The sequence below is a fragment of the Pseudophryne corroboree genome, chromosome 10 (assembly GCF_028390025.1).
Source record: "Pseudophryne corroboree isolate aPseCor3 chromosome 10, aPseCor3.hap2, whole genome shotgun sequence".
NCBI classification, from domain to species: domain Eukaryota; kingdom Metazoa; phylum Chordata; class Amphibia; order Anura; family Myobatrachidae; genus Pseudophryne; species Pseudophryne corroboree.
Window position 1 is genome coordinate 201,516,724 of NC_086453.1, and position 24,715 is coordinate 201,541,438.

General features: G+C 46.7%; 2 protein-coding genes across 5 annotated transcripts in view; one reads left to right on the forward strand and one right to left on the reverse strand.

Annotated features, from left to right (window-relative positions):
- Positions 1-921: 921 nt before the first annotated feature.
- Positions 922-15,167, reverse strand: CPTP (ceramide-1-phosphate transfer protein). 3 transcript variants are annotated; one of them, XM_063943033.1, is made up of 3 exons: positions 15,122-15,167; positions 9,210-9,362; positions 922-1,657 (listed from the first exon to the last, which is right to left on the reverse strand). In XM_063943033.1, the coding sequence occupies exons 2-3, from the start codon at positions 9,332-9,334 to the stop codon at positions 1,135-1,137; spliced, it is 648 nt and encodes a 215-aa protein (XP_063799103.1). In that variant the 5' UTR covers positions 9,335-9,362; positions 15,122-15,167; the 3' UTR covers positions 922-1,134. The 3 variants fall into 3 exon arrangements, with proteins under 3 accessions (XP_063799103.1, XP_063799102.1, XP_063799101.1); XM_063943032.1 differs by lacking the exon at positions 15,122-15,167 and adding an exon at positions 15,019-15,115; XM_063943031.1 differs by lacking the exon at positions 15,122-15,167 and adding an exon at positions 14,993-15,098.
- Positions 15,168-15,220: 53 nt separating this feature from the next.
- Positions 15,221-24,715, forward strand: part of INTS11 (integrator complex subunit 11) — a 143,116-nt gene continuing 133,621 nt past the window's right edge. For both annotated transcript variants that reach the window (XM_063943029.1, XM_063943030.1), the window contains exon 1: positions 15,221-15,467. The gene's annotated coding sequence lies outside the window, so the exon portion shown is untranslated. The remainder of the gene's footprint in view (positions 15,468-24,715) is intronic.

A 24,715-nucleotide genomic window follows, 5' to 3' on the forward strand; every position in this document is an offset into this window, starting at 1 on the left:
TGTTGCCTGGCCAGCCTCATGTCTCTGAAGGCTTTCTACCTGATAGCTGAGGACTGGATTCCAGGTCGCGCATGCAAGAGATTCCCCACGAATGTATATTTCTCTGTAGCCATTGTTCATGTTATTCTCTGTTATTATGTTAGATTTCTATGTTAGTTTGTAGTGTATGATTTGTACTGTTTTTCCCCTTTTACTCTGAATAATCCACGGCAGTGTTAGAGCTGCTGCGGTTATAACCAAACCCGGTGTTGTGTTTTCACTTTCCTGCAAAGGGCTTTCTTAGCGTCTCAATCGCTTAAACAGCATACACATTGTTAAGGTTTTTAAGCGTTACATCATTACAGTATTTGAATACTAAGGTTTAGAGCAGGGGTTCTCAAACTCGGTCCTCAGGACCCCACACAGTGCATGTTTTGCAGGTAACCCAGCAGGTGCACAGGTGTATTAATTACTCACTGACACATTTTAAAAGGTCTACAGGTGGAGCTAATTATTTCACTTGCGATTCTGTGAGGAGACCTGCAAAACATGCACTGTGTGGGGTCCTGAGGACCGAGTTTGAGAACCTGTGGTTTAGAGTATAAGTATATTCTTACTGTGTTTTATTGACAAGGTTTAAAGGTTATCTACTGAGTGTGCGCCCGCTGTGTGTATTCCGTACACCCAGCGCAGCGTGTGAACGCCAAGTGCGCACCACGTGCGGGACTCTGTACGCAAATAGCGTACAGAGTGCGTAGCTCGTGCACGTGGTCTAGCGGCTCCACGGTAATAGTGTATAGCTTTATGTTTAAAGATAATAATTGACATTATCAGTACACAGAAAACTCCTCAGTTACTTGGTTCCTTTGTTCAATTATTTTTCCATTCCACCATAGTGCCGCAACATAGATGGCTTAAGAAATGATTAGGAACAGTGTACAGTACCAGTAAAACAGTCAAATTTTATAATTTCACAAATAAATTCTACTTAGTAGTTTAAAGTACTTTACATAATTACAGTCGGTTATGTTAATGCCTGAAACCTTTGATAGAGGCAAACAAAATCAATCTACAGTATGATACGTCCATTTGATAGCTCTCACCAGGAAGACCATAGAACAGATATGTAGTATACTGAAGCCACGTCAGCACCATTCAAGGTAAATCTAGAAGGTTATGTTGAGAATACAGTTCTTGTGTAAAATCATAAACGTTGGATACATATGGCATGGCATCACCAAGCAGGTCTACCACCTCTTCTGTTGTACCAATGTTCATCACTTCAAAGAAAGTGTTACGAGACGGAAGTGCGAGGAAGGCAACAGTCGCCGTTTTACGTATGATCCAAGGGTGGTAGTTGGCCAGAGAGGAGTTGTATGCCTCTGTACACAAGGTGGAGGTCTTGCTGTCCTCTGAACTTGTTCTTAACTTCTCCAAAAACAGTTGGAGCCAGCGCAGTGCGCGGTGTAAGCGCAGTATTGTACGGCAGCCAGATTCTGGATGACTGCCGCGTTTCGCTAGGTCCACCAAGTTGGCACTGAGCTCATACTCAACCATGGATTGGAGGGTCCGATAACGCTCTCCATTTTCCTTGCTTAAATAGTTTTCCATTATTTGAATTTTATTTACAGCATCTTTGGAAACAAAAGAAAAGATGGTCCCGAGGCTGTTCATAAACCTAATTTAAAGAATATATAATATACAGTATGTTAATGTGTAAGAAAAATATCAATGTTAATTCAAAATTACATTTTTCTAAAAGTAAAACGAAGTGCAAAATATTTGAGTAATATCAAAGTCTGAGATGTAAATTAACTTGTCAGATTCATAACATTTTTGGTAGAAGTCTAACGGAATACATGCATTTATTCTGATACATACACTAGTATTCTGGATCCAGCCATTTGCTGGGTCTCGAGCTATTGTGCAGAATTTTTCCCCCTATTTCTCCCTTCTTCCCTTATAATCGGCCATCTACCCCATTTTCCCCCCATCTTCCCCCTTTCAACTTTTCACTACTGTTTCTGCGCCTTTCTTTCCTCATTATTGGTTTTGCCTTGCCTCTCTGACTAACATCTTTTCTGTCAGCCTTCTCCTCTCTGCCCTGCATCTACATGTATGTCCCATATTTCCCATCTCTTTTTGTCTCTCTCCTCCTGTCCAATCAATTACCTCACTATCCCCATTCCCCTTTCACTAGCTCTAGTTTTATTTGTGTTTACCTATATTTATCTCCTTCTATTGACCACTCTTTTCGTTCTGTTCTACACCGATATATTGCTTCAGGACAGATGTTATCGTTATAAAGGGGTCTATTCATGAAGCAGTGAAGAGGTGGGCCAGTGGAGAAGTTGCCCATGGCAACCAATCAGCTTTGAAGTAACATTTATCAAGTGCATTCTATAAAAGTATACATAGCAGCTGATTGGTTGCAATGGGAAACTTCTCCACTGGCTCATTTTTCCACTCTTTTCACTGCTTCATGAATAGACCTAAAAGTCAAAAAGGAAAGGAGGGGCAGATTTGGCCAGACTGATTGACCGGACTGCTGGAGGTGAGACAGGCTTGACCAGGCTCCGTGACAGGGCTGCTGGAACTGCAGAGAGAGGGAAGTGGGGTGGGTTTGGCCAGAGTCAGTGACAGGGCTGCTGGATATGTGGAGAGAGGAAGGAGGGAGTCTTGACCTGACATAGTGACAGGGCTATTGGAGCTACGGAGAGATGAGGGACAGCTAGAGTTGAGGGATGGAACATTAGCGACAGTGATGGGTGGAGGTGAGAGAGGCATGTGGGGCAGGCCCACTATACTTACATAGAGTGGCTTGTGGGCAGGCTGCAAGTGGGGGAAGGCTGGGCCGGACCTATGGAAAATAGCTTACAGAGGCATCTGTCTCAGGTAGCAAATTTTGGGGAGGCAGCATGATGCAAGTGTATCATACACAAACCCAAATTATATATTTGTTTGCTTTGTGTTATAGTACTTTGTAGAGTAAAATTTTAGTTATAACCTCATGCATCAGAATTAATAAATGACCCTTGATGAAGAAGTATACAGTTTTAAAAATAAGTCCTCAAAAATTTAGGGGGGTACTTATCAAAGCTCAAAGTCATAAAACTGTGAGAGATAAAGTGCTAGCCAATCATCTTCTACCTTACATTTTACAGGCTGTGTTTGAAAAATGACATTTAGGAGATGGTTGGTACTTTATCTCTCACAATTTTATCTCTCCCAAAGCCTTGATAAATACTCCCCTTAGGTGCCCATTTATTAAGCCTTGGAGAGTGATAAATAGCACAGTGATAAAGTACCAGCCAATTAGCTCCTAACTGCCATGTTAAAGGCTGGGTTTGAAAAATGACAGCAGCTGGTTGGCTGGTACTTTATCACCAAGCCATTTATCACTCTCCAAGGCTTGATAAATCTGGGCATTAGTATGGAATGGTTTATCTTAATATTTGCATTTAAAAAATCTTAAAATAAGATTTTACTCACCGGTAAATCCATTTCTCGTAGTCCGTAGTGGATGCTGGGAACTCCGAAAGGACCATGGGGAATAGCGGCTCCGCAGGAGACTGGGCACAACTAAAAGAAAGCTTTTAGACTACCTGGTGTGCACTGGCTCCTCCCACTATGACCCTCCTCCAAGCCTCAGTTAGGATACTGTGCCCGGAAGAGCTGACACAATAAGGAGGGATTTTGAATCCCGGGTAAGACTCATACCAGCCACACCAATCACACCGTATAACTCGTGATATGATACCCAGTTAACAGTATGAAATATAACTGAGCCTCTCAACAGATGGCTCAACAATAACCCTTTAGTTAGGCAATAACTATATACAAGTATTGCAGACAATCCGCACTTGGGATGGGCGCCCAGCATCCACTACGGACTACGAGAAATAGATTTACCGGTGAGTAAAATCTTATTTTCTCTAACGTCCTAGTGGATGCTGGGAACTCCGAAAGGACCATGGGGATTATACCAAAGCTCCCAAACGGGCGGGAGAGTGCGGATGACTCTGCAGCACCGAATGAGAGAACTCAAGGTCCTCCTCAGCCAGGGTATCAAATTTGTAGAATTTAGCAAACGAGTTTGCCCCTGACCAAGTTGCAGCTCTGCAAAGTTGTAAAGCCGAGACCCCTCGGGCAGCCGCCCAAGATGAGCCCACTTTCCTCGTGGAATGGGCCGTTACTGATTTAGGATGCGGCAATCCAGCCGCAGAATGCTCCAGCTGAATTGTGCTAGAAATTCAGCGAGCAATAGTCTGCTTAGAAGCAGGAGCACCTATTTTGATGGGTGCCTACAGGATAAAAAGCGAGTCAATTTTCCTGACTCCAGCCGTCCTGGAAATATAAATTTTTAAGGCCCTGACTACGTCCAGTAACTTGGAATCTTCCAAGTCCCTAGTAGCCGCAGGCACTACAATAGGTTGGTTCAAGTGAAAAGCTGATACCACCTTAGGGAGAAACTGGGGACGAGTCCTCAATTCTGCCCTATCCATATGGAAAATCAGATAAGGGCTTTTACATGACAAAGCCGCCAATTCTGACACACGCCTGGCCGAAGCCAAGGCCAATAACATGACCACTTTCCATGTGAGATATTTCAAATCCACAGTTTTAAGTGGCTCAAACCAATGTGATTTTAAGAAACTCAACACCACGTTGAGATCCCAAGGTGCCACAGGAGGCACAAAAGGGGGGCTGAATATGTAGCACTCGCTTTACAAATGTCTGAACTCCAGGCAGTGAAGCCAGTTCTTTCTGGAAGAAAAATCGACAGAGCCGAAATCTGGACCTTAATGGAACCCAAGTTTAGGCCCATAGTCACTCCTGACTGTAGGAAGTGCAGAAAACGACCCAGCTGAAATTCCTCTGTTGGGGCCTTCCTGGCCTCACACCACGCAACATATTTTCGCCAAATACGGTGATAATGGTTTGCGGTTACTTCTTTCCTGGCTTTTATCAGCTTAGGAATGACTTCCTCCGGAATGCCCTTTTCCTTTAGGATCCGGAATTCAACCGCCATGCCGTCCAACGCAGCCGCGGTAAGTCTTGGAACAGACAGGGCCCCTGCTGTAGCAGATCCTGTCTGAGCGGTAGAGGCCATGGGTCCTCTGATATCATTTCTTGAAGTTCTGGGTACCAAGCTCTTCTTGGCCCATCTGGAACCACGAGTATCGTTCTTACTCCTCGTTTTCTTATTATTCTCAGTACCTTTGGTATGAGGAGGGAATACATAAACCGACTGGTACACCCACGGTGTCACTAGAGCGTCCACAGCTATTGCCTGAGGGTCCCTTGACCTGGCGCAATATCTAGTTTTTTGTTTAGGCGGGACGCCATCGTGTCCACCTGTGGCCTTTCCCAACGGTTTACCAACAGTTGGAAGACTTCTGGATGAAGTCCCCACTCTCCCGGGTGTAGGTCGCGTCTGCTGAGGAAGTCTGCTTTCCAGTTGTCCACTCCCGGAATGAACACTGCTGACAGTGCTAAGACGTGATTTTCCGCCCATCGGAGAATCCTTGTGGCTTCTGCCATCGCCATCCTGCTTCTTGTGTCGCCCTGTCGATTTACATGGGCGACTGCTGTGATGTTGTCTGATTGGATCAGTACCGGCTGGTTTTGAAGCAGACTTAGGGCATTGTAAATGGCCCTCAGTTCCAGAATATTTATGTAGGGACGACTCCTGACTTGACCAAAGTCCTTGGAAATTTCTTCCCTGTGTGACTGCCCCCCAGCCACGAAGGCTGGCATCCGTGGTTACCAGGACCCAGTCCTGTATGCCGAATCTGTGGCCCTCTTGAAGATGAGCACTCTGCAGCCACCACAGTAGAGATAACCCTGTCTCCAAGGACCAGGGTATCAGCCGATGCATCTGAAGATGCGATCCCGACCACTTGTCCAAGAGGTCCCACTGAAAGGTTCTTGCATGGAACCTGCCGAATGGAATTTTGCTTCGTAGGAAGCTACCATTTTTCCCAGGACTCGTGTGCAGTGATGCACAGATACCTGTTTTGGTTTCAGGAGGTCTCTGACTAGAGATGACAGCTCCTTGGCTTTCTCCTGCGGGAGAAACTTTTTTCTGTTCTGTGTCCAGAACCATCCCCAGGAACAGTAGGCGTGTGGTAGGAACCAGCTGTGACTTTGGAATGTATAGAATCCATCCGTGCTGTTGTAGCACTTCCCGAGATAGTGCTACTCCGACCAACAACTGCTCCTTGGACCTCGCCTTTATAAGGAGATCGTCCAAGTACGGGATAATTAAAACTCCCTTTTTTCGAAGGAGTATCATCATTTCTGCCATTACCTTGGTAAAGACCCTCGGTGCCGTGGACAGTCCAAACGGCAGTGTTTGGAATTGGTAATGGTAAACCTGTACCCCAAATCTGAGGTACTCCTGGTGAGGATGGTAAATGGGGACATGTAAATAAGCATCCTTGATGTCCAGGGATACCATGTAATCCCCCTCCTCCAGGCTTGCAATAACCGCCCTGAGCGATTCCATCTTGAACTTGAATTTTTTTATGTATGTGTTCAAGGATTTCAAATTTAAAATGGGTCTCACCGAACCGTCCGGTTTCGGTACCACAAACAGTGTGGAATAGTAACCCCGTCCTTGTTGAAGTAGGGGCACCTTGACTATCACCTGCTGGGAATACAGCTTGTGAATTGCCTCTAACACAGCCTCCCTGCCTGAGGGAGTTGTCGGCAAGGCAGATTTGAGGAAACGGCGGGGGGGGGAGACGCCTCGAATTCCAGCTTGTACCCCTGAGATACTACTTGAAGGATCCAGGGATCCACCTGTGAGCGAGCCCACTGATCGCTGAAATTTTTGAGGCGGCCCCCCACCGTACCTGGCTACGCCTGTGGAGCCCCCGCGTCATGCGGTGGACTCAGAGGAAGCGGGGGAAGAATTTTGATTCTGGGAACTGGCTGACTGGTGCAGCTTTTTCCCTCTTCCCCCGTCTCTGTGCAGAAAGGAAGCGCCTTTGACCCGCTTGCTTTTCTGAAGCCGAAAGGACTGTACCTGATAATACAGTGCTTTCTTAGGCTGTGAGGAAACCTGAGGTAAAAATGTTTCTTCCCAGCTGTTGCTGTGGATACGAGGTCCCAGAGACCATCCCCAAACAATTCCTCACCCTTATAAGGCTCTATTTGCCTTTTAAAGTCAGCATCACCTGTCCAGTGTCGGGTCTCTAATACCCTCCTGACAGAATGGACATTGCATTAATTCTGGATGCCAGCCGGCAAAATATCCCTCTGTGCATCCCTCATATATAAGACGACGTCTTATGTTCGCAAAATAGTATCCCTGTTTGACAGGGTTACAGACCACGCTGCAGCAGCACTATCTGCAGGTCTCAGTCTAGTACCCGAGTGTGTAAATACAGACTTCAGGATAGCCTCCTGCTTTTTATCAGCAGGTACCTACAAAGTGGCCGTATCCTAAGACGGCAGTGCCACCTTTTTTGACAAACGTGTGAGCGCCTTATCCACCCTAGGGGAAATCTCCCAGCGTAACTTATCCTCTGGCGGGAAAGGGTACGCCATCAGTAACTTTTTAGAAATTACCAGTTTCTTATCGGGGGAACCCACGCTTTTTCACACTTCATTCACTCATTTGATGGGGGAACAAAACACTGCCTGCTTTTTCTCCCCAAACATAAAACCCTTTTTTAGTGGTACTTGGGTTAATGTCAGAAATGTGTAACACATTTTTTATTGCCGGGATCATGTAACGGATGTTCCTAGTGGATTGTGTATATGTCTCAACCTCGTCGACACTGGAGTCAGACTCCGTGTCGACATCTGTGTCTGCCATCTGAGGGAGCGGGCGTTTTTGAGCCCCTGATGGCCTTTGAGACGCCTGGGCAGGCGCGGGCTGAGAAGCCGGCTGTCCCATAGCTGTTACGTCATCCAGCCTTTTATGTAAGGAGTTGACACTGTCGGTTTATACCTTCCACCTATCCATCCACTCTGGTGTCGGCCCTACAGGGGGCGACATCACATTTATTGGCATCTGCTCTGCCATCACATAAGCCTCCTCATCAAACGTGTCGACACAGGCGTACCGACACACCGCACACACACAGGGAATGCTCTGACTGAGGACAGGACCCCACACAGCCCTTTGGGGAGACAGAGAGAGAGTATGCCAGCACACACCAGAGCGCTATATAATTTAGGGATTAACACTATATTGAGTGAATTTTTCCCAATAGCTGCTTGTATATACAATATTGCGCCTAAATGTACTGCCCCCCCTCTCTTTTTAACCCTTTGAGCCTGCAAACTACAGGGGAGAGCCTGGGGAGCTGTCTTCCAGCTGCACTGTGAAGAGAAAATGGCGCCAGTGTGCTGAAGGAGATAGCTCCGCCCCTTTTTCCGCAGACTTTTCTCCCGCTTTTTTATGGATTCTGGCAGGGGTATTTATCACATATATAGCCTCTGGGGCTATATATTGTGATATATTTGCCAGCCAAGGTGTTTTTATTGCTGCTCAGGGCGCCCCCCCCCCCAGCACCCTGCACCCTCAGTGACCGGAGTGTGAAGTGTGCATGAGGAGCAATGGCGCACAGCTGCAGTGCTGTGCTCTACCTTGGTGAAGACTGATGTCTTCTGCCGCCGATTTTCCGGACCTCTTCTTGCTTCTGGCTCTGTAAGGGGGACGGCGGCGCGGCTCCGGGAACGAACATCAAGGCCAGTTCCATGCGGTCGATCCCTCTGGAGCTAATGGTGTCCAGTAGCCCAAGAAGCCCAAGCTAGCTGCAAGCAGGTAGGTTCGCTTCTTCTCCCCTTAGTCCCTCGCTGCAGTGAGCCTGTTGCCAGCAGGTCTCACTGTAAAATAAAAAACCTAAAATAAACTTTCTTTCTAGGAGCTCAGGAGAGCCCCTAGTGTGCATCCAGCTCGGCCGGGCACAGAAATCTAACTGAGGCTTGGAGGAGGGTCATAGTGGGAGGAGCCAGTGCACACCAGGTAGTCTAAAAGCTTTCTTTTAGTTGTGCCCAGTCTCCTGCGGAGCAGCTATTCCCCATGGTCCTTTCGGAGTTCCCAGCATCCACTAGGACGTTAGAGAAATATAGGATTCCATCTCAGCTACCAGGACAGAGTTGAGATAGCCACTAATAATTCCAGTTATTACAATTATGGGAAAGAACGCTGGACTGTATGGTATCCTGGCAGTAAACCACTCCACAAACTACATCATATAAATGTAACTCACCTAACCAATCCCTTCCATCCATTTAGATATTGCTCTACAAGAACATCTTGGTCATCATCTACTAAGCAACACTTGAAGCTGTCCAAGACCTCCCGGAGGGAGAATTTTTCTTCTGCAGTGGACATGTTATGCTTCTTGACTTCTTCAGGTTACCTGTGTTAGGGAAGACAATTAGTCTGGCACAGCTGAGGTATTGTATAGCATCCTAATGTATACATTTACATCCACAAAACCTCACCAGACATTGTCCTCTGCTCACTAAAAGCCACATGCAATGTAACAAACCCACTGTTTAGCTAAAACTTGAATTGGCTTTGTGGACACTGCTTAAGTTCTACTGAAGAATGGACAGAAGTGAAGCACTAACATCTCCTGTCTTGCATGTACTTGCAGATCAACCATAGCTCTTCATGAAAAGCAATACCTTGAGCAGGACTACTGATGTTGAACAGGAATGAGACCAGCAGTGATCAGCCTCAGGCATGACACCAGGGTAGGAGGGTTAGTGACCCTGACAACAATTACAGGGGGCAGAGGAGCACAAATGTCAGCGACAAAGGAAAGTTTATAGACGGAAGTTGAATACATAACGGTGACAACAAATTCCTAACAATGCAACTTGTAATTAGTGGTATAGATTTATTTTATGATAGAAATGGAAAGAAACAGGTGATAATGTGGTTGGAGTACTTGAAAGGGTGATGTTATTCTTTCCCAATTGCCATTAGAACTGTAGAAGTATAACCATCTCTTTATCCACCTCAGTAACTAGAACTTATGTATTCCTTACCTATAACTGCATTTTCACAGTATTCCTGATCATTTTTAAATCCTTTGTAAGTTGTAATGGAATGTGGACTGGGATATAGTCAGTTTGTTGACATTCAGAATGTTGGCAAGATATGAATGTTGAGAGTGAGAATGTCGGCACCCAATGTTAGGGATAGATTCAGGATAGGATGCGGTTAGGGTTAGGCTCAGGGTAATAATGAATGGAAAAACCTATGCTCAACATGTCGACTATTGACCTCTGAAAATGTTGACATTCAGTTTGTTGACAAAATATACCTCAATAAGTGGATCTGTTCCATTCCTACCAATTGCAAATATTTTAAATACAGTCAGTTAGCCAATGATGTTTAAATAGAAGGACTACATGACCAAAGTAAAGATTTTTTTTTTTAATGGCAAATATAAGCTTCCTCTTAATAATTCTAAAGCTGGATACACACTACGTGATGCGTGTACACAGCTGATCCGATGGGCGATGGGACCCGGCATGCAGCAAGTGCATATACACTTGCCGATGTTGGGTCCGATGGGGGAGCCACGCGACATGCTGCAGTCTGATGTCGCTAGCCACCCGCGGGAGTGTGCATATTATGTGTAGACACTAGACGATGTACCCGATATGTCACTCCGGTATGTGGGAATGGGCGACAAATCATATAGTGTGTACCGAGCTTAAGAATTGTGATCCTACTTTAGTAAAGGCTCTAATAAGTCATTGTGGTTCAAAGCTGGTGTCTTTACACTGTACCTGTCCAGGGAAGTCCGTCTGAGCCTCTAAGGTACAAACACGTCTTCACCTGATCAAATGTCAGCTTAAAGTGCTTATGTTTGTACAGCGTATCACAATGCAAAACCCACTAAGCCAGCTAGCTGCATCCTGGAAGTCCTCTCCTAACAGTTCATGGGAAGTCAACCATCTCATTGTTCTAAACACACATTTACAGGACTGAGTAAAATGATATTAGCACTGCACTGGAGCAATGAAAACCTGCTCTGTCCCCTTCACAAAGATATGGAAAAAGTGGATTTCAAAACCCCAGACAATACTTGTTGACCAGGCAGAATACCTGAGAATGCAGTCAGCAGATATTTGCCTATTTATTACCATTCATTTGACCCCACTGATATTAATAGGCTACTGAAATGAAAGGGAGGAGCTCTGCTAGTAAATCAATTCCCAATGTCATTAAATCCCTCTTGGAAAATAGAGATTTAATTTAAGATACAGATATTGTGTTAGTGTATGTATATGGCATTACAATGGGGGTATCCTAAGGGTGTGTACACACGGTGAGATCCTTGCTATGGACGATTTCCCTTGAACTCCCCGGAGCCCAGCACCACAGATTTTGACTAACTTTTCTTGAGATATGGACTATTGTGCTTACGATTTTGGCTTATGTGAGATTTTGGCTTATGTGAGATGTTATTGACATGTGATGGGCCCTACACACTGGCCGACATGACTGCACGATATGAACGATCTCGTTCATTAATGAACAAGATAACGTTCATATCGTGCAGTGTGGAGGCTCCAGCGATGAACGATGCGCGGCCCCGCGCTCGCTCATCGCTGGTGTCCCGTCGGCTGTACATGCAGGCCAATATGGATGATCTCGTCCATATTTGCCTGCAGTTCTATGGAGCCGTGTGACGGGGGGAGTGAAGTAACTTCACTCTCCCCGTCACTGCCCCCCCCCGCCGCGTCGCCCGTATCCACCGTCGGGCAACTCGGCGGCGGATCGGCCAGTGTGTAGGGTCTATGAGATGAACTAGATAGTACACCGATCCGATCTAGCAAGGATTGACTTGCCTGCACAGTCTATCTTTTCCTGCAATGCCGACCTGGCGGGACTGCGCATCGGGATCGAATCGGGATCGCAAGCTGACTTTCACCTTGCGATCTGCACTAACTTTTCTTGAGATTTTGACTATATGATCAAAATCAAAAGAAAATATCTCACCGTGTGTACACACCCTTATAAGGACAGTTTATATTTCTTTATTTATATAGCTACCACACTAGCAACATATCTAGATGGAGCAACTGTGTTTAAATAATGGCAGAACCATTTTAATAAATAGGCACACCGGGCCGCTGCCCAGAGCCCAATGATTCAAGGGGTCTTTGAGAAGGGGCAGGAGGACATCTGCCCCCGGGCTGGTACCTGCAGAGCTTCTTGAGAGGCAGGTAGGAGAGAATGCTGCCTGCTGCTCTGATTGTGAATTGCATACAATCAGAGCAGGCAGGCAGCATTCTTTACCTGCCTGCCAGCCTGCATCCGCATGGTGATTTGTGGATGGCTGGTGCGATCCACAAATCAGAGTGCTGACAGCCATTCACTTTATGGAAGCATGTGGAGAAAAGGCGCGGAACTGCAGGAGGGGTAGGTTAGGATTTATTTTTTCATTTATTCCCATGAATGGATGGATAGGGACCCCAGTGCATTGCTTTGCCCAGTGCCTACAAAGCTGTTAAGACAGTCCTGAATATTGGTGACTACTCAAAAGTTTAGAACACACTCATTATACTGACATGTAAGCCACAGTGTAATGTCTCAATGTACTCAGAACCAAAGCATAGAACAAAAAAACAATTGGAAATGAAAGAAAAGTTATGTTTAACTAAACTTAAGCAAAACATTTGACTTATCAAAGTAGCCAACTTTTGCGCCGATATAACGCCGAACACAATCCTGCCATTAATTCTACAATGGGAAATCAAATTTTGTTCCGAGATGTTCTTCCTAACACTGTTGCAGAAGTTCCCACAAAATGGGTTTCTCTGCCTTCTCCCTTCTGTCCTGTTCATCCCAAACCAGCTTAATAAGCTTAACCCTGTAGACTGGGCTGGCATTCCATGATATGAAGCATGCTGTTGTCTTATTTTCCTCAAAAGCAGTCGCTGGCTTGGTATCCAGCAAAAGAGCCTGAGTTAGCGACCATCACACCACCTCTTCCATGTCACAAGCAGTGGCGGAACTACCACTGGTGTAGCAGGTGCATTGCACCGGGGCCCTTGAGGACTAAGGAGCCCACTGCTGCCCAGACTGCAAGGAGTTATCGCCCCACCTCCTCCGGAGACCATTTTGAGCAATGCTGGATGAATGGCCCAGTGCAGAAAACAGGGTGGGCCCCACTGCCTGAAGGACCTGCCCCTTACCTTAGGGAAGCAGGGCTGACCTTGTGTGTGCCGGATTAATAGAGGAGTCCTGCCACCTATCAGTGCTGCTGATGACGGCCACGTACTGCTTCTAATTATCAGACAGATGTACATTTTTTCTGCTTCACTGCGGTCTGTGAATTATAGGAAGCTCACAATCAGTGTAACTGGCACTGCCAGAGTCTGAGTGCCAAGCTGAGGAAAGCACAAGGGGTGGGGGCCCCTGTCACAGACAGAGCAGAGGCCGCGGTGTTCCTGCCCCCCACCAAAGTACATGCCCTCCGTTCTTCACACCACACAAGATATTGTACTTGTACCTCTGTCACCCACTGTCTCCCCCTGTCAAACTCCTCCTGTCACGCTCTGCATTCCGCTGTCACGCTCTGCCTCCCCTTGCCTTCCGTAGTCACCACTGCTGTGTGGCATATTTTGAACTGGGGCGTAGGGGGCCCAAATTATATTTTTGCACATGGGCCCCATCATGCACAAGTTCCGCCAATGGTCTCAGGGGTTTATTTACCACACTGCAACTGGTAAATGCCACTGCTTCCTGGCATGTTAGGCCAAAATGTAAAAGGGTAATGCCTTTAATAGCAAAACATTTGGCGTTTTGCTACTAAAAGCATTGCCCTTTAAATGCTGGGCTTAAACAAACAAGCTTTTACAAGACGCTGATTAGTAAATGATCCCTTTTTTATTACTGTGAAATTGACTTTGTTTTTCAGTTTTTGCTCAACCTCTTGCAGGTTATCTCTTACCATTGTACTACTGTATATGGTTATTCGCTGAACTTGAATTGCTTACATTTGAAAACAGGAAAAATGGGGGTGTTCTAAAACTGGACCAGTAGTATATAAATAAGCGCACTGTATACAGAAAAAGAGAGTTGTCAGTGAAGAATGAGTGATGGCAGTGAGAGACACCAATCATGGAAAGCAAACACATAAAACTAATTGTTATCTTCATAATTTGCACTACCATATCAGATCAGTTGAAACTGGTCTATACCAAGAAGATTAGCATCACAGCTGTACCCACACAACACACAGTGTCAGAAATAGCCAGATCGGAAAGCAGGTATTTAACAAAGAAGTACAGGATTTCAAATGTCCACTTGTCTGAGTAAATAAATTCTCCAAATAGTCATTTTCTGAATGACAGCACTAACACTTCCCACAATAGATTAAATACACAGGATAAGATATTACTGCCAGAAAGCCAATAACAGATCATTGGAATCTCCACTGCGTTTCGCACACTTGGAAATAGGAAAATATTACTTGCTGTTAAGTCTAAAGGTCGCCACACTGTCAAGTAATACAGATTTCTGGACACAACAATGTGACAATACAGGACTGGAACAGAGGACACTCCCTATGAACCAAATCTACAATCCAGAGAAGCAGCTCTCCAGTCACAGCCCTGTCACACCTGCATCTTTGTTTTGCTACCTCTGGTAGTCACAGTGCTTACTTGGCCGATCACAGTACAACCCTAATGTGCTGCTATATGTAATGTTATCACCATATGTTCCCCCCCATTCACTGACTGCTGCTGACGCTGGAACACTCAGGACTAGTATGATTGCATTAGTATAACCTAATAATACTATGTACAATAGAAGTATCTTATTTCCCAGACACTTATGCTGTAATGAGTTAGGTAGAATATACGAATGTAATTACAAGGAAATACTTTACTTCCAAACTGATGGGCAAAGATTCTAGATTTCCATAACCAGTTAATATCACACTTGTTACTTGCCAGCTCTTGTGAGACTACAAATACCAGCATACACCGTAAAATGATACAGCCAGCAGCAGCTCACCTGCTCACCAGTCTCCGAAACCTCACCTGCTACTGCCACCTGCACAGCACACACACAGTCACCGCCGGTCCCCTCGCCACATAAAGCCCTAATTACCAGCTGTGCCCCGCCCACCACACGGCACTACACCTGTTATCCAGTCATATCTCTCTTGCTCGCTTGACCATCGTAGTCAACCAATGCAGTGATATAGAGACCACGCCCATTTTACGTCCTCACCTCCTGATTGGATAGTCTGCAGTCCCTAGTTCCGGGGTAAAGTGGTCCTCTGACGTTGGTCTCCGGTGTCATGGCGCTGCCCAGTGCTGGTAGCTGATGTTGGTAGTTAAATGTGTGTTGACAGTTTACGGCAGGCAGCTTGTGTGGCTGGGGAGACTCAGTAGGGCTCGCACAGTTGTTAGGCTTGGTGTTGCCTCGGAGCAGCCAGAAATACTGGTTGGGTGAGCAGTGAGTGTGGAAAGCTAATAACTGAGAGGTGAGTACATCTTTAATTACCAGTTACTTATCTCTGCTCACGTGTGCTGCCAGAGAGCGTTTGCTCGTCACAGTGGTACGTATATTTACCATTACTAAGCAGCCAGGAGAGAATTATGAACATGCAATTATGTATCATCCATCCAGGGAAGAAAGGATGGATACATCTACCTAGATGAAAAATATAAATATAATGACGTGTACGGAGAATGTGTTTATACTGTATGTCCCAATAAAGGCAAATATAAGCAGCCCAGCTGTGTGTCCTCTCCAGCTGTAATGTCAGTACTGCCAACGGCCTTGCCCTCCATGTAGACATTCTTCTCTGAGTGGGAGCTCTGACTCACCCTAAAGAAGCCCATATGCCCCCTACACTTATTTCACAATAACACACTCATATAACTGTAGTTGAAGCCAGGTATTAAATAGTTTCTGTGTAGGTAGGACAGTTGCTGTAGATCAGGGGCGGCCAACCAGTCAGTGACAAAGAGCCAAAAAACCTTGTTAGGTCAAAGAGCCGACATCAAACCGAAGGCGCACATGCAAAAATGGAATGTGGCCTTGTGCCTACTAGACCACGCTCCTGGTATAAAATACATTGAAAACCCTAGAACGACATAAAATAAAACATTTTAAAGTCAGATCCATTGAAAAAGCCACTTTCACATAAAATAATTAAAAAAAGCCAGATTCACATAATAAACTTAAGTTCCCCCATGTGTCACTCCTGCTAGCACCCTCCTATGTCACTCCAGCCAGCTCCCCATGTGACACTCTTGCTAGCATCCTCCTATGTCAGTCCTGCCAGCACCCCCCATGTCACTCCAGCCAGCTCTCCCATGTGTCAGTCCTGCTACCACCCTCCTATGTCACTCCAGCCAGCTTTCCCATGTCTCACTACTTCCAGCACCCTCCTGTGTCACTCCAGCCAGCTCTCCCATGTGTCACTCCTGCTACCACCCTCCTATGTCACTCCAGCCAGCTCCGCCTTGTGTCACTCTAGCCCACCCTCGTGTCACTAAAGTTCCCCCACCAAGTCGTGCCATTGCTGCAGCCCCTAATGTGTTCTCTATTTGTCAGTGGGTGTCTCACCTCTAGTATCTGGCTCCTTACATTTTCAGTCCCTGTAGTGCTGCTGCATGTCTGGCTGGAGTGTAGCAGTTTCTGTATCTTTTGTGGTCACATGATTTAGAGTGTTGGGAGCCACATTTAAATAAAGAAAGAGCCTCATGCGGCTCAAGAGTCACTGGTTATCTACAGCAGCGGTGGCCAAAGTCCATTTCTCAAGAAGTACTCCTAACAGGTCATGTTTTCTGGATTTTTTTTTTTTATCAAGCTCAGTGAGTTAATCTATTTTACTGCACCAGTAATCATACCACCTGTTTCCACAGACAGAATCCTGAAAACATGACCTGTTATAGGTACTTGAGAACCACTGGTGAAGATGCTAGTGTCGCTCTCTGTTTTTGTGTATCTGCTGATGTATGTACTGTGGTGTAAATTTACTAAGATGGGAGTTCTATTTAAGATGGGATGTTGTCCATAGCAACCAACCAGATTCCAGTTATTATCTTCTAGAAGGTTCTAGATAAATGAGTAGTAGAATCTGATTGGTTGCTATGGGCAACATCCATTCTTAAATAGAACTCCTATCTTAGTAAATTTACCTGATGGTTTTTCTGTGGCTACATTACTTTTGACATTAGGTCTAATTGTCCCACACCACTGACACTTATCAGCTTGCTCGCTCCATTTATTTTTTGAAGTTCATGGGTAGGAACAGTAACACACTCAGCTGGTGACAAAGGTGGTAAGAGCAAAGAGGAATGTAGCATGGGAGCAGTAGTACAGATCAGAGGCGAAACTACCATTGATTGGTGCAGCAGGTGCATTGCAGCGGGGGGCCCTGAGGACTAAGGGGCCCACTGCTGTCCAGTCCAGCAACGAGCTATACCCTGGTCCCACCACAGACCATTTTGAGCAATGTTAGATGAATGTTCCAGTGCAGAGAGCAGAGTGGGCCCCACTACCTGAACGCTGTGCCCCTTACCTTAGGGAGGCAGGGCTGACCTTGTGTCTGCAGGACTGATATAGGAGTCCTGCCACCTATCAGCGCTGATAATTACAGCCGCTTACTGCTTCTAATTAACAGACAGATGTACATTTATTCTGACTCACCGCTGAATTAAAGGCAGCTCACAACCAGTGTAACTGGCACCGCCAGAGTCTGCCTGACTGAATGCCAAACTGAAGAAAGCACAAGGGGTGGGGCCCCTGTCACAGACAGAGCAGAGGGGGTCATTTTGACCCATTCGCACGCTGCATGCGCGCGGGCGGCTATGCGGGTCATTGCCCGGCGACGGCTGTTGCCAGGCAGCACCAAGAACAGCGAAGGAAGCGATCGCAGCGGCAAGTGCAAGAAGATTGACATCAGGCAGGCAAATCTGGGTGTCACCTGACCGTTTTCTGGGAGTGGTGAAGATAACGCATGCGTGTCGAGGCGTTTGCAGGGCGGGTGTCTGACGTCCATTCCGGAACCTGACAGGCTGAAGTGATCGTAGTGGCTGAGTAAGTACAGAGCTATTCAGAAACTACACAAAACTTTTTTTGCCCTGCGCCCCTGCACACTTCCTTAGCTAAAATACATCTGATTGCACGGGCTGCAAAAAGTTGCAGCATGCGATCACCTCTGAATGACCCCCTGAGACCGCTGTGTTCTTGTCCCCACCAAGGTACATGCTCCCTGTGCTCTGCACCATGCAGGACATTGTACTTGTACCCCTGTTACACACTGCCTCCCCTTTCCTTCCATTGTCTCCCTCTGCCTCTCTGTGTTAACCGCTGCCTCCCTCTGCTTTACACTGTCACCCTCTGCCTCTCCTTGTCATCCATTGACGTGTGGCATAGGGATGTAGTTATGTGACTGGTGTTCAGGAGACCAGCGACTACATCCTATCCCCTCACAATCCCGACAACCGGCATGCCGACTAACAAGGACTATTCGCACTTGTTGGTGTCCACGACACCCATAGAATGGGAATAGAACCTGGGGCAAGTGCAGCGAGCCCGCAAGGGGCTTCATTATGCTCACCCCCCCTCTTCTGGGCATCTAAACGCTGGGATCCCAGCGTCGGCATATTGCGAACTTGGGATTCAGTGGAGGCGGTAGGTCCAAGTTACATTTTTGCACCTAGGCCCACCACTCACAGATTCCGCCACTGGTGCAGATAGAATATAGATTTTATTTTATTGAACGCCCCCTGCAACGATTTGTTATTTTGTATTTACAGGAGACGTTTTCCTTTTAAATGCTCTAATCTCAAGCCTTCTTTGTTTTATTAGCTTAATACCAGGAAAGCATAGGTTCAACAAGACTATTCCAAGCAGTATAAAATGATGTGCAGAATTAGTGAATTGTCTGCATGTTTTCCGTGCGTGACTGGCGTAGTCAGACTTTTGTTTGGCCTAACTGCTCTATCCATGGCATTAGAGCTGGTTCCTGCCACTCAATCACACAGGAGTATTTTACATTGTGATTCACAGGTAGGGATAGGATGGTAATGAGGAAGTTATGAATCAGTCATCAGGTTTATTTAATAGACTTTCTCTATCGTCCTAAGTGGATGCTGGGGTTCCTGAAAGGACCATGGGGAATAGCGGCTCCGCAGGAGACAGGGCACAAAAAGTAAAGCTTTTACAGGTCAGGTGGTGTGCACTGGCTCCTCCCCCTATGACCCTCCTCCAGACTCCAGTTAGATTTTTGTGCCCGGCCGAGAAGGGTGCAATTCTAGGTGGCTCTCATAAAGAGCTGCTTAGAGAAGTTTAGCTTAGGTTTTTTATTTTACAGTGATTCCTGCTGGCAACAGGATCACTGCAACGAGGGACAGAGGGGAGAAGAAGTGAACTCACCTGCGTGCAGGATGGATTGGCTTCTTGGCTACTGGACATGAAGCTCCAGAGGGACGATCACAGGTACAGCCTGGATGGTCACCGGAGCCTCGCCGCCGGCCCCCTCGCAGATGCTGAAGCAAGAAGAGGTCCAGAATCGGCGGCTGAAGACTCCTGCAGTCTTCTAAAGGTAGCGCACAGCACTGCAGCTGTGCGCCATTTTCCTCTCAGCACACTTCACACGGCAGTCACTGAGGGTGCAGGGCGCTGGGGGGGGGCGCCCTGGGAGGCAAATGTAAACCTATATAAGGCTAAAAATACCTCACATATAGCCCCCAGAGGCTATATGGAGATATTTAACCCCTGCCTAAATACAATAAATAGCGGGAGACGAGCCCGCCGAAAAAGGGGCGGGGCCTATCTCCTCAGCACACAGCGCCATTTTCTCTCACAGAAAGGCTGGAGAGAAGGCTCCCAGGCTCTCCCCTGCACTGCACTACAGAAACAGGGTTTAAACAGAGAGGGGGGGCACTAAATTGGCGACATAAATATATTAAAGATGCTATAAGGGAGAAACACTTATATAAGGTTGTCCCTATGTAATTATAGCGTTTTTTTGGTGTGTGCTGGCAAACTCTCCCTCTGTCTCTCCAAAGGGCTAGTGGGGTCCTGTCCTCTGTCAGAGCATTCCCGGTGTGTGTGCTGTGTGTCGGTACGTGTGTGTCGACATGTATGAGGACGATGTTGGAGGAGGCGGAGAAATTGCCTATGATGGTGATGTCACTCTCTAGGGAGTCGACACCGGTATGGATGGCTTATTTAGGGAATTACGTGAGAATGTCAACACGCTGCAAGGTCGGTTGACGACATGAGACGGCCGACAAACAATTAGTACCGGTCCAGGCGTCTCAGAAACACCGTCAGGGGTTTTTAATAACGCCCATTTACCTCAGTCGGTCGACACAGACACAGACACCGACACTGAATCCAGTGTCGACGGTGAATAAACAAACGTATTCCTTATTAGGGCCACACGTTAAGGGCAATGAAGGAGGTGTTACATATTTCTGATACTACAAGTACCACAAAAAAGGGTATTATGTGGGAGTGAAAAAACTACCTGTAGTTTTTCCTGAATCAGATAAAATAAAATAAAGTGTGTGATGATGCGTGGGTGTACCCCGATAGCAAATATTGGCGTTATACCCTTTCCCGCCAGAAGTTAGGGCGCGTTGGGAATGAATAAGGCGCTCACACGCTTATCAAGTGGCGTTACCGTCGCCAGATACGGCCGCCCTCAAGGAGCCAGCTGATAGGCAGCTGGAAAAATATCCTAAAAAGTATATACACACATAAGGTGGTTATACTGCGACCAGCGATCGCCATCAGCCTGGAGATGCAGTGCTGGGTTGGCTTGGTCGGTTTCCCTGACTGAAAATATTTGATTGATATAGAGCATTTAATAGGATGCATTATATATTTATGTATGCGAGATGCACAGAGGGATATGTGCACTCTGGCATCAAAATAAGTGCGTGATCCATATCTCCCAGAAGATGTCATGGACACGACAGTGGTCAGGTGATACATATCCCATACGACACATGGAAGTATGGCCGTATAAAGGGAAAGAGTTATTTGGGGTCGGTCCAACGGACCTGGGGGTCTCGGCAACAGCTGGAAATCCAACCTTTTTACCCCAAGTTACATCTCAGCAGAAACAGACACCGTCTTTTCAGCCTCAATCCTTCCGTTCCCATGAGGGCAAGCGGGCAAAAGGCCAGTCATATCTGCCCAGACATAGAGGAAAGGGAAGTAGACTGCAGCAGACAGCTCCTTCCCAGGAAAGGAAGCCTTCCACCGCGTCTGCCAAGTCCCCAGCATGACGCTGGGGCCGTGTAAGCGGACTCAGGTTAGGTGGGGGTGTAGTCTCAAGAGTCTCAACGCGCAGTGGGATCACTCGCAAGTTGACCCCTGGATCGTACTAGTATTATCCCAGGGGTACAGATTGGAGAGTCGAGACATCTTTTCCTCGCAGGTTCCTGAAGTCTGCGTTACCAACGGCTCCCTCCAACAGGGAGGCAGTATTGGGAAAAATTCACAAGCTGTATTTCCAGCAGGTGATAATCAAAGTACCCCTCCTACAACAAGGAAAAGGGTATTAGTCTTCCACACTATATGGTGGTACTGAAGCCAGACGGCTTGGTGAGACATAGTCTAAATCTGAAATCTTTGAACACTTACATAAAGGTTCAAATCAAGATGGAGTCACTCAGAGCAGTGATAGCGAACCGGAAAGAAGGGGACTATATGGTGTCCCTGGACATCAAGGATTACCTCCATGTCCAAATTTGCCCTTCTCAACAAGGGTACATCGGGTTCGTGATACAGAACTGTCAATATCAGTTTCAAAAGTTGCCGTTGAATTATCCACGGCACCCCGGGCCTTTACCAAGGTAATGGCCGAAAAGATGACTCTCTTCAAAGAAAAGGGCATCTTAATTATCCCTTACTTGGACGATATCCTGAAAGGGGCAAGTTCCAGAGAACAGTTGGAGGTCGGAAAAGAACTATCTAAAGTAGTTCTACGATAGCACGAGTGGATTCTAAATATTCCAAAAATCGCAGCTGTGTTTTCCGATGATACGTCTGCTGTTCCCAGGAATGATTCTGGGCATAGTCCAGAAAAAGGTATTTCTCCTGGAGGGGAAAGCCAGGGAGTTATCCGACCTAGTCAGAAACCTCCTAAAACCAGGCCAAGTATCAGTGCATTAATGCACAGGAGGCCTGGGAAAAATGGTGGCTTCTTACGAAGCGATTCCATTCGGCAGATCTCACGCAAAACATTTTCAGGGAGATTTGCTGGACGAATGGTCCGGATCGCATCTTCAGATGCATCAGCGGATAACCCTGTCTCCAAGGACAAGGGTATCTCTTCTGTGGTGGTTGCAGGAGGCTCATCTACTGGAGGGCCGCAGATTCGGCATACAGGATTGGATCCTGGTGACCACGGACGCCAGCCTGAGAGGCTGGGGAGCAGTCACACAGGGAAGAAACTTCCAGGGAGTGTGGACGAGCCTGGAAAAGTCTCTTCACATAAACATTCTGGAACTAAGAGCAATCTACAATGCTCTAAACCAGGCGGAACCTCTGCTTCAAGGAAGACCGGTGTTGATCCAGTCGGACAACATCACGGCAGTCGCCCATGTAAACAGACAGGGCGGCACAAGAAGCAGGAGTGCAATGGCAGAAGCTGCCAGGATCCTTCGCTGGGCGGAGAATCACGTGATAGCATTGTCAGCAGTATTCATCCCGGACGTGGACAACTGGGAAGCAGACTTCCTCAGCAGACACGATCTTCACCCGGGAGAGTGGGGACTTCATTCAGAAGTTTTCCTCATGATAATAAACCGTTGGGAAAAACCAATGGTGGACATGATGGCGTCTCGCCTCAACAAAAAACTGGACAGGTATTGCGCCAGGTCAAGAGATCCGCAGGCAATAGCTGTGGATGCGCTGGTAACACCTTGGGTGTACCAGTCGGTATATGTGTTTCCTCCTCTGCCTCTCATACCAAAGGTATTGAGGATTATACGGCAAAGAGGAGTAAGAACGATACTAGTGGCTCCGGATTGGCCAAGAAGGACTTGGTACCCGGAACTTCAAGAGATGGTCACGGACGATCCGTGGCCTCTACCTCTGAGAAGGGACCTGCCTCAGCAGGGTCCTTGTCTTTTTCAAGACTTACCGCGGCTGCGTTTGACGGCATGGCGGTTGAACGCCAGATTCTAAAAGAAAAAGGCATTCCTGAAGAAGTCATTCCTACCTTGATTAAGGCAAGGAAAGAAGTCACCGAAAAGCATTATCACCGCATTTGGCGGAAATATGTGGCATGGTGCGAGGGTCGGAATGCTCCGACGGAGGAATTTCAACTGGGTCGTTTCCTACATTTCCTGCAATCAGGATTGTCTATGGGTCTCAAATTGGGATCTATTAAGGTTCAAATTTCGGCCCTGTCTATATTCTTCCAAAAAGAATTGGCCTCAGTTCCTGAGGTCCAGACTTTTGTCAAAGGAGTACTGCATATACAGCCTCCTGTGGTGCCTCCGGTGGCACCGTGGGATCTAAATGTAGTTTTAGATTTCCTCAAATCCCATTGGTTTGAACCACTTAAGAAGGTGGATTTGAAATATCTCACATGGAAAGTGACTATGTTACTGGCCCTGGCTTCGGCCAGGAGAGTATCAGAACTGGCGGCTTTATCTTATAAAAGTCCTTATTTAATTTTCCATTCAGATAGGGCAGAGCTGCGGACGCGTCCGCATTTTCTCCCGAAGGTGGTGTCAGCGTTTCACCTGAACCAGCCTATTGTAGTGCCTGCGGCTACAAACGACTTGGAAGACTCCAAGTTGTTGGACGTTGTCAGAGCTTAAAGATATACATTTCAAGGACGGTTGGAGTCAGAAAATCTGACTCGCTGTTTATACTGTATGCACCCAACAAGTTGGGTGCACCTGCTTCTAAGCAGTCGATTGCTCGTTGGATTTGTAACACGATTCAACTTGCACATTCTGTGGCAGGCCTACCACAGCCTAATTCTGTTAAGGCCCATTCCACAAGGAAGGTGGGCTCATCCTGGGCGGCTGCCCGAGGGGTCTCGGCATTACAACTCTGCCGAGCAGCTACGTGGTCAGGGGAGAACACGTTTGTAAAATTTTACAAATTTGATACCCTGGCAAAAGAGGACCTGGAGTTCTCTCATTCGGTGCTGCAGAGTCATCCGCACTCTCCCGCCCGTTTGGGAGCTTTGGTATAATCCCCATGGTCCTTTCAGGAACCCCAGCATCCACTTAGGACGATAGAGAAAATAAGAATTTACTTACCGATAATTCTATTTCTCGGAGTCCGTAGTGGATGCTGGGCGCCCATCCCAAGTGCGGATTATCTGCAAGACTTGTACATAGTTATTGTTAACTATTTCGGGTTATTTTGTTTAGGGAGCCATCTTTCAGAGGCTCCTCTGTTATCATACTGTTAACTGGGTTTAGATCACAAGTTGTACGGTGTGATTGGTGTGGCTGGTATGAGTCTTACCCGGGATTCAAAATCCTCCCTTATTGTGTACGCTCGTCCGGGCACAGTACCTAACTGGAGTCTGGAGGAGGGTCATAGGGGGAGGAGCCAGTGCACACCACCTGACCTGTAAAAGCTTTACTTTTTGTGCCCTGTCTCCTGCGGAGCCGCTATTCCCCATGGTCCTTTCAGGAACCCCAGCATCCACTACGGACTCCGAGAAATAGAATTATCGGTAAGTAAATTCTTATTTTTATCTTGTAGGGTTTTATTTATTTTAATTATTAC

Bases quoted from the DNA above. Each gene is read 5' to 3' on its own strand.
- CPTP (XM_063943033.1), bottom strand. From the start codon at position 9,334: ATGTCCACTGCAGAAGAAAAATTCTCCCTCCGGGAGGTCTTGGACAGC. The intron at 1,658-9,209 runs GTGAGTTACATT...TCTTTAAATTAG, and splicing joins GGATGGAAGGGATTGGTTAG to GTTTATGAACAGCCTCGGGA.